The sequence below is a fragment of the Sinocyclocheilus rhinocerous genome, unplaced genomic scaffold, assembly GCF_001515625.1.
Source record: "Sinocyclocheilus rhinocerous isolate Xijiao unplaced genomic scaffold, SAMN03320098_v1.1 scaffold297, whole genome shotgun sequence".
Taxonomy (NCBI): Eukaryota; Metazoa; Chordata; class Actinopteri; order Cypriniformes; family Cyprinidae; genus Sinocyclocheilus; species Sinocyclocheilus rhinocerous.
Genome location: NW_015649240.1, coordinates 979,713 through 988,179, shown reverse-complemented (window position 1 = coordinate 988,179; position 8,467 = coordinate 979,713). Strand labels below are relative to the sequence as shown.

Sequence of the window (8,467 nt, the reverse complement as noted above, 5' to 3'; positions counted from 1 at the left end):
AAATAAATGTCTATAAAAAAACCTGCATTACGTCTAAATTAACTCCTATAAATCAAATAAAATTTCGTAAATTGAATAAACAATTATGAACAAAACAGCATCATCGGACCGCGGGTCCGGTAGCTCACGACTCTGGCGGCACGGGAGTCTCTCTACGCACCCTTCCTGGACTCACAAGGACACCAGCGTGCATGCACGGGGCAGAGACCGGTCTCCCGAGGAGAGGCGCGCTCGGCATGGGCGACTGGCGGAGGGCGGCGAGTAAGAGACGGGGTGATGCTGATAATTAGGGGGAGGCAGCCAACTTGTCTCTATATATATATATATATATATATATATATATATTCCAAATACATCACTTTTCATTTCTGCCATGAATTCACAACAGTTTAAAAAGTATAGACAGCTAAAAAGATTTTAACAGATAAAACAGGAAAAAATGCAGACGATGTTGAAAATCAAGACATTAAAGGAATGGTTCACCCAAAAAAGATAATTTGCTGAAAATGTATTCACCCTCAGGCTATCCAATGTGATGAGTTTGTTTATTCATCTGAACAGATTTGGAGAAATTTAGCACAAGTAATCCATACAACTCCAGTCCATCAATTAACATCTTGTTCTAATCTGTGTGTTTGTAAAAAAACAAATCCATCATTAAGATGCATTAACTCCAAAAAAAATTGCTTCTGGTCTTCTATCCATAATACTGCTTTCTCCAGTGAAAAAGTGGTCTTGTCTGAATCAGGATAGAAATATGTAGACAAATATTCACAGTTTATAAGTGAAAACAGTCCAAAACAATTTGGAATTTGATGTGAAAGGACAACAGGGGATGGACTTTTTCACTGGAGGAAGTGTTAATATGGATTATGGATTCATATTTTAGCAGAGAGCAACGGTTTGAAGTTACAAACATCTCAATGGATTTGTTTCTTACAAACACACATCTTTTCGCAAGACAATAATTGATGGACTGGAGTCGTGTGGATTATTGTGATGCTTTTATCAGCTGTTTGGACTCTCATTCTGACGGCACCCATTCACTGCAGAGGATCCATTGGTGAGCAAGTGATGTAATGCTACATTTCTCTAAATCTGTTCTGATGAAGAAACAAACTAATCTACATCTTGGATGGCCTTGAGGGTGAGTAGTACATTTAAAGCAAACTTTCATTTTTGTGTGAACTATTCCTTTGAACTCTCACCTTGGCTCTGTAGCTTGTAGGGATTGATGTTCTTTTCTTTCCTGCATTATCTCTGCCTTCTGATATGGTTGGCAAAGGTCTGCCTTTAACTTTTCTGTAATGACACAGAAAGTCTTTACGTTATTATACCGAAGCATAAACATAACTGCGTACCAGAAATGCCTTTAAAACCCTTTGATCTCACAGGACCACACTCTACCTTACTACTGATTTTGCTCCTTTATTTGTTGGCTGAGGTGGTTCCTGGTTCTCTTTGGATGAAGCTTTCTTACTCAATGCATCAGAAACAGCTTTGCCTATTTTCTTAGCCTGAGTAACTGCTGTAGTGTCCGTTACACTAAGAACAGGCTTCCTAGCTCGCAGTCGACCCAACTTCTCTGGAGCAGACTTTTGGTTCTGTTCTGGTCCAGGACTGAGATCTTCTTCCAAAGCTGTGCTGTGAAGGGGGTTCCCTGCAAAAGACAGCAAGAACTGCATAAAGTCACTTTTGATATTACTTTATATTACTTTCAGACGTTGTTTTCAAAAAGTGATGACCACTTGCTTTTTATGCCATCAATATAACAACATTACATTAAGCTTTTCTCTCCAAACTACAGTATGCTTATTACAGGGTTGTCATACCATGAGGAGAATACTGGTCTCCATGAAATAAACTGGTTTTCTCTATGGATGAAATGTCCAGGGGCTGTGGAGACTCCACCGCATTATCACTGCTCTGTTTTGCACCCTAAGAAAAGACGGAAATTAATTAACAACAAATTCTTTCAATTGTGTCCAAACTTTAAGTGCATATTATTGCATATATCATGGTTCGTACAGATACTGTAAAAATAAATTCCAGGACTTTTCAAGCACTACTTTTTTGGTTTTCAAGGACTACAGAGATATCACTCATCAAACAATATTTTTTACTATCTTTCAACTGCTAAAAAAGGTAAATAGATAAATAAAAATTAGGGCTGTCACAATTATTAAATTTGGCAGAGGATTAATGGTCTAAAATATATAATTATGCTGCTTAATTTCAGTTTTAGGGCTTTGATGATTAATTGTCTTTTTTAGGGCTTTGTCAAACATTTTTTGAGCGCTTCATTCATTACATAATTGTGATGAATTTAATCCTTTATAAGTTATCTTTTTGCAGTATAAGACTACAGTTAACACCTTTAAATATTAATTTATTCAATTCAGTAAATAACTGAAACAATCACAACAAACTGGCCAATCATAAAGGCCATAAATGTATCATTCATATTATATATACGTATATAAAACAATCCAGAACACAAATGGTATAAGTCAGCAGTTTTGAAAGGATGACAGTAAAGTTTGTCTTGAAAATGTCCTACAAGTCATGGGGAAAAAAGGATGTTATTCATAATTTCATATCAAATAAATAACACTATATGGAAATAAGTGTCTAACAATGAAGATAAATCTCTCATGCTATTATTAAGAGTTTTTTTTCCTTAATTTTTGCTGTCACACCATAGGACTCATTTACGGTACAGTTCAGTAAAAATGTAAAAAATAAAAAACAGTGAAAGAATTGACAAAGTTAGTGACCCCTTATATTTTCTCAAACATCAGACTTCACACTACATAAATATATGTATTTCTTCTTCAAAAATGGTCTTTTACAAAAAACATTTTTTACTGCCTATTTATCACCTATCCACACGTATACAAGTATTATATATGTCATATTAATAAGTTACATTAAATATTCTATTATATACTAAACAACAACAATAAAAATATATTATTTGTTATTACATAACATTAACATTGGTGATATTAATATTATGTTTGAGGAATAACAAATAATAAAAAATAAGACATAATCTAAGAAATATAATATATAATACATGTATAATATTACATATGCCATACTACTATGAAATATTACATTATCATAAAGAACAAAAATAAATTCTTATAAATTATAAATACTGGTGGCATTAAAATGACATGTTTCAATAATTTAAAGTAAAAAATATATATACAAATAATAAGTATAATATAATACATGTATAAAAATACATATGTCATATGAATATTATAAATATTAGACACTATATTTGATCTCATAAATAAGAATAAAATATTTGTTATCGCATAATATAAATGTTGGTGATATTAATATTATTTTTCAGGAATTACTTGTCAAAATATAGCGTAAGTTAATTAGGATTCAAACATTCCGCTGAGAAACATTGAACAGCTGAACTCACCTGCAGCTCCCGCTGAACAGCTCTCAGTGCTTTCGTCATCCTACTCATCTTCGCATTCATTTATTAAATATAATGATAGATAAAATACTCACTAACAATATGTATAAACAAAAACAATGACAGAAACAAAATCTCCAGAGTCGGACAGTGACGTGAGTAACGTTAGTGGTATTTTTACCGCGAATGTTTGAACGCTTATACTGTACCATCTCAGAAACGGGGGAGAGTGAACAATCTTATGGTGTACAATTTGTTTAGTAGAAACAAGTAGAAAGGAGATTTTACCATTCATTTGTATATATAAGTTATTAAAATGGAAATTAAGAAAAGTCATTCATATTTCACACACTATTTTTTTAATAAAATAAAATATACTATTTACATTACCCCTTCAATCGTATAAGGAAGATTCCTTCCCTGTTTCGTGGAACGCAAGCAGGGCGGAGCACCACGTCATTTCCTTCCTGACTGCCCTCTGCTGTTCTGGTGCTGCTAACATGATTATATCTATTTAAATTCATTATAAATCAATTTTTAAATGTACTTGTTTTATTACAACTAATTGGCACTGCAAACAAAGATGTTCTGTTTGTTTTATGCATAATTTTGCTCAATTATGTATAAGCAAAATAAATGTTTATAGTAATAGATGATGTCTATTTACAGTCATCAAAACTCTGGGGTTTGTGCATCTGAGTCCATTCGGTTGTTTAGATGTTCTATATATTATTTTCTTTCGTATAAATGAATAAATAAATAAACCCTTTCTCATGTTGTGTATTGTGGTCTTTGGCGCCCTCCAGTGGCAATTCACTGCAGTGACCCTTCTAGTTCACCCTACAAACGCCATGCGAGTGGAAACACTAGAAGCGATTCTTTCGTAACCACTTTCGGTCTATCACTCTTTTAGTCTGGAGTGGAAATACTGGAAACCAAAGAAGCTCAGAGTCGGAAAGAAGGGAGGTAAGAAAAAAAAAAGAAGATTGTACCATGGTGGACAAAAGAATGTGATCAACCAATTAAATCTCGAAATAAAGCTTTTAAAATGTTAAAAAAGAATCATAGTTTTCAGAATTTTATTGAATATAATTATGGGCTTACATTTCTGCCACAATTCTGCGCGCGAAAGATCATATTTTGAGCGCACAAAAGTGCATTTTGCACGCGCGCGATCTGAGTTTGTGGAGAAAATTTTCATTTCGCAAAGAAAAAAGTCTTTCGAGCGCACGGAAATCAATTTTGCATTTAAAATACGTTTTTGGATGTGTGCAGACCTTCTCTTTTGCGCGTGCAACGTTTCACTAGCTTGCTCACCTGATGCCCCCCCTCTGTGCTCGCTAAATGCCAACAGCTCGCGTGCTCAACACAACCCAGCGTTACAATGTGCCATAATTCCAGCCAATCAGAGACAGAGGCTGCTAAATTCTGATTGGCTGCCTTGACAACCAAATCACAACATTCCTTGCATTACCTCGACAGCAGAAGAGGAAAAATACAGTGCATGCATAATTATTATGCAAGTTGATATTCTGATTATATTTTTTTCCAAGCACATTTTACCAATAATTATAACTACTATTAATCTTGTATTTAATAATTTATAATTGATATATAATTATTCATGAAGGCTGAAGGCTGAAGTGAAAAATGTCTTATATTCAGGTGTGCATAATTATTAAGCAGAATTTCTTTTACAGATAAAATGAGCCCAAAAAAAGAGATTTAACTCAGACTGAAAGTAAAAAATTATTAAATGCCCATGAGAAATATTCAAAACTAATACAATACTAGAAATTGCAAAGTTAATGCATAACCATTGGACAGCAAAATGCTCAGTGGGTCAGCAGGGTCAGTCAAAAACATGTGGAGAAGAAAAGATGCATGTTAACGGCAAAAGAATGAGGAATTAAGCTGAAGAATTAGGTGTGAAATCACCAGGAACCATTTAGTCTCCAGCGCCACCATTTTCCAGAACTGCAACCGACCTGGAGTCTCCAGAAGTACAAGCTGTCAGGTTCTCAGAGACTTAGGTTAAGTATAGAATCCTAAAAAATAACCCCTACTTAATAAGAACCACATACTGAAGTGTAGTAAAATGCTTGAAAACTGATTTATATATATATATATATATATATATATATATATATGCTTTATAGACAGATAAGTTGAGAAGGACCAGCACCACATCCTCTTGTACCACTGAAGAATTTATCTTCCGGAATAATAAAAAAATAAAAAAAAAAGGGGGGAGGAAGTAAGTCACTTTTTTGATCCACACTCCATACCAGTTGGTGGCGGAAATACACCATTTTGTTGTTTGTCAACCGCCAGTAAAATTTAAAGAAGAAGAAGAAGAAGATGATGGAAGAAGATCATTGGTGGGGTTGGCAACAACTGGACTGTGAATGGACAGGAGATGGCAGAAGGAAGTGACGGATTTGATAGCGAAGCAGGAAGAATGGAAGTAGGTAGCGGGAAATTTAAAGACTGGAATTCGGTAGACATTAAAACTAATCGAAAGCGTAGACGGCATAAACAAAAAACCATCTCAAATGGTGAGGGTACGGGCAGTGATCAAGGAATTGGAGAAACTACAGTGGAAATCGGAGAATATGGCAATATGGAGAATACAAAGTAATAATGAAGCTAGTGCAGGAAGGATCATCATTTGGTAAGTGGAAGAAAAAATATAAACTTAAATTCACTTTGGAAAATATACTTGGAACAGCACTAAGGAAAACATATGTACAGTTAATTTCATATCTGAAAGAGACAGGTATCCTAGAACGAATATGAAGATCATAGAATAGTAGGGCAAACCTGCCCCCCGGGTTTTTTTTGTAAATTTTTTTTTTGTAATTTTTTATTAATCCTGTTATATTTCTCAGCCAGACTTTTGTTCCACACTCCAGTCCAGCAGGTGGCGGTAAAGCACCTATTAGCTGGTTTGCCAACCGCCAAAAACGCTTAAGAAGAAGAAGAAGAAGAAGATGATGAAGCTCAGAGTCGGAACCGCCTCACTGACCCAGCCAGCCCCAACAGAGCCGTCACTTTCCCCCGGACCACAACCAGAAGGTAGTCAATTACATACATTTAGCGCTACGGACTGCTTAGATTTCTGTAATCACAAACATAAACACTTTTAGTAAATGAATTAGCGGTGTAAACATCTGAACTTGTGCTGTCACAGTAACGTGATTAGCATTAGCTTCACGTAGGTGTGTTCGTGCTGCGCTAATAAGTGACATGAAACACATTTAAGCATTTAAATAATAACATACAGGTAATTAATGTTTATTTAAGTAATATTTGAGTTATTGGCACTTGTTACACTTAGGACATGCTGTAGTCAAAAAGAGCAACATAATGTCGTTTATATAGAGAAAATATTAAGTATATTTTATATATTTACTTTTATATTGGTGCCACAGGAGTTTCTACTTATATATTCGTGATATTGGTGTTCGTTTTTGTCTATCCACTGTTTTTGGCACTGTAGAGCTAACAGTAGCCTGCTAGCTGTATCCAGCACATGTTTTTTAAACAATGTGAGTGTAGCATACATGCAAATGTCATTTGTACGTATTCAGATGGATCTGGCTTTCCCATACTCTGGAAAGAGATGATTTACATGAAGTCAGATCATATCAAGGACATTTCACTGCTGATCCCAGCATTTCAGCCACATATACTTGAAGTCCTTTATAAGTTACATATGTAAGTTACATATGTAAGTGTTTAATGAGTTGTGAAATTGGGGCGACTGTCCAGCTGGCTAACACTGACCTGTCGTCACTGTTGGGTCATGATTGTGCAGCCTTTCAGTCTGTTATGTGTTATTGAAGAGTTTGAGTCTTATCAATCTGTCTTGTTATGATGGCAGCAGATTATTTCATGACTCACTCACTCCTCTATATGACCTTCAAAAGTCCCTATAGTGTCTTCCTCGACCACCACATGTGCGGTTTTATTTTTGGAGAGGTCTTGCACATTGGTTGTTAGTTACATTCACTCTACTACTGGATTACTATGCATTAATTACCATGGCTTTTAAAGGGGTCATATGATGTTGCTAAAAAGAACATTATTTTGTGTATTTGGTGTAATGAAATGTGTTTATGCGGTTTAAGGTTAAAAAAACACATTATTTTCCACATACTGTACATGTTACATTGTTTCTCCTCTATGCCCCGCCTTTCTGAAACGCGTCAGCTTTTACAAAGCTCATCGGTCTGAAAAGCAAGGTGTGCTGTGATTGGCCAGCTATCCAGTGCGTTGTGATTGGCCGAATTCCTCAAGCGTGTGACAGAAATGTTACGCCCCTTACCATACTGTGATGGAGCGACGAGACAAAACCAATAAAACCCATTATAAACGAGGCATTCGTGGCATCCAGTGGGGACATAATTATGGACTTATACTGTCTTTTTACACGTTGCATCGCAATGCAATGCAAATGCATGTCTGCATCTGTGATCGGAGAAATTACAAACAACAAGCCCTACTCTACACTGCCCAAAAAACTCGCTTTAAATATATAAAATATAAAAACTCTATAAATATAAAAAACGTACTTACAGTCCGTGAGTCAGAACAGCCGGCATTGTAGTCTACTCTACCAGGATCAGTAAACAGTCCTCCATAAAATGTGCTGCACACATCTGAATATTTGGGTTAAACCGTTCTGGAACTAGTGCTATGTTCAAAATATCGATACGACGATGTAGCGTCACAGAGATTTGACGATACGAGTATCGATACAGCTGGCCCTGTATCGATATTGTGGCACGTGTTCAGCAGTGGACCGCGTTTAAAATGGAGTAGAAAAGTGCGAGGTTTCTAAAAAAGAATGAATAGAGCATATATAGGCTACAACAAGGTTTAACCTGGCCGCAGAGGAAAACAACTGGGTTGCCTGATATAAAGAGACGTAATCCCCAAAACAGAGCTTTACACTTGCGCAATACGGAAATATCTGCTAAGTGTGCTACTTATCTTTGTCAACCTGGCAACCATGTGTAC

At 35.6% G+C, this 8,467-nt stretch overlaps 2 protein-coding genes across 5 annotated transcripts in view; one reads left to right on the top strand and one right to left on the bottom strand.

Moving 5' to 3' along the window:
• cenpu (centromere protein U) overlaps positions 1-3,633 on the bottom strand; it is a 6,049-nt gene extending 2,416 nt beyond the window's left edge. The window contains exons 1-4 of the mRNA XM_016515219.1: positions 3,446-3,633; positions 1,833-1,938; positions 1,408-1,660; positions 1,172-1,302 (exon numbers count right to left, since the gene is read on the bottom strand). Coding sequence (XP_016370705.1) covers positions 1,172-1,302; positions 1,408-1,660; positions 1,833-1,938; positions 3,446-3,505 — 550 coding nt within the window. The 5' untranslated portion in view covers positions 3,506-3,633. The remainder of the gene's footprint in view (positions 1-1,171; positions 1,303-1,407; positions 1,661-1,832; positions 1,939-3,445) is intronic.
• A 2,787-nt stretch (positions 3,634-6,420) lies between these two features.
• Positions 6,421-8,467, top strand: part of LOC107710480 (solute carrier family 25 member 51-like) — an 8,769-nt gene continuing 6,722 nt past the window's right edge. For all 4 annotated transcript variants that reach the window (XM_016515259.1, XM_016515257.1, XM_016515258.1 and 1 more), the window contains exon 1: positions 6,421-6,520. The gene's annotated coding sequence lies outside the window, so the exon portion shown is untranslated. The remainder of the gene's footprint in view (positions 6,521-8,467) is intronic.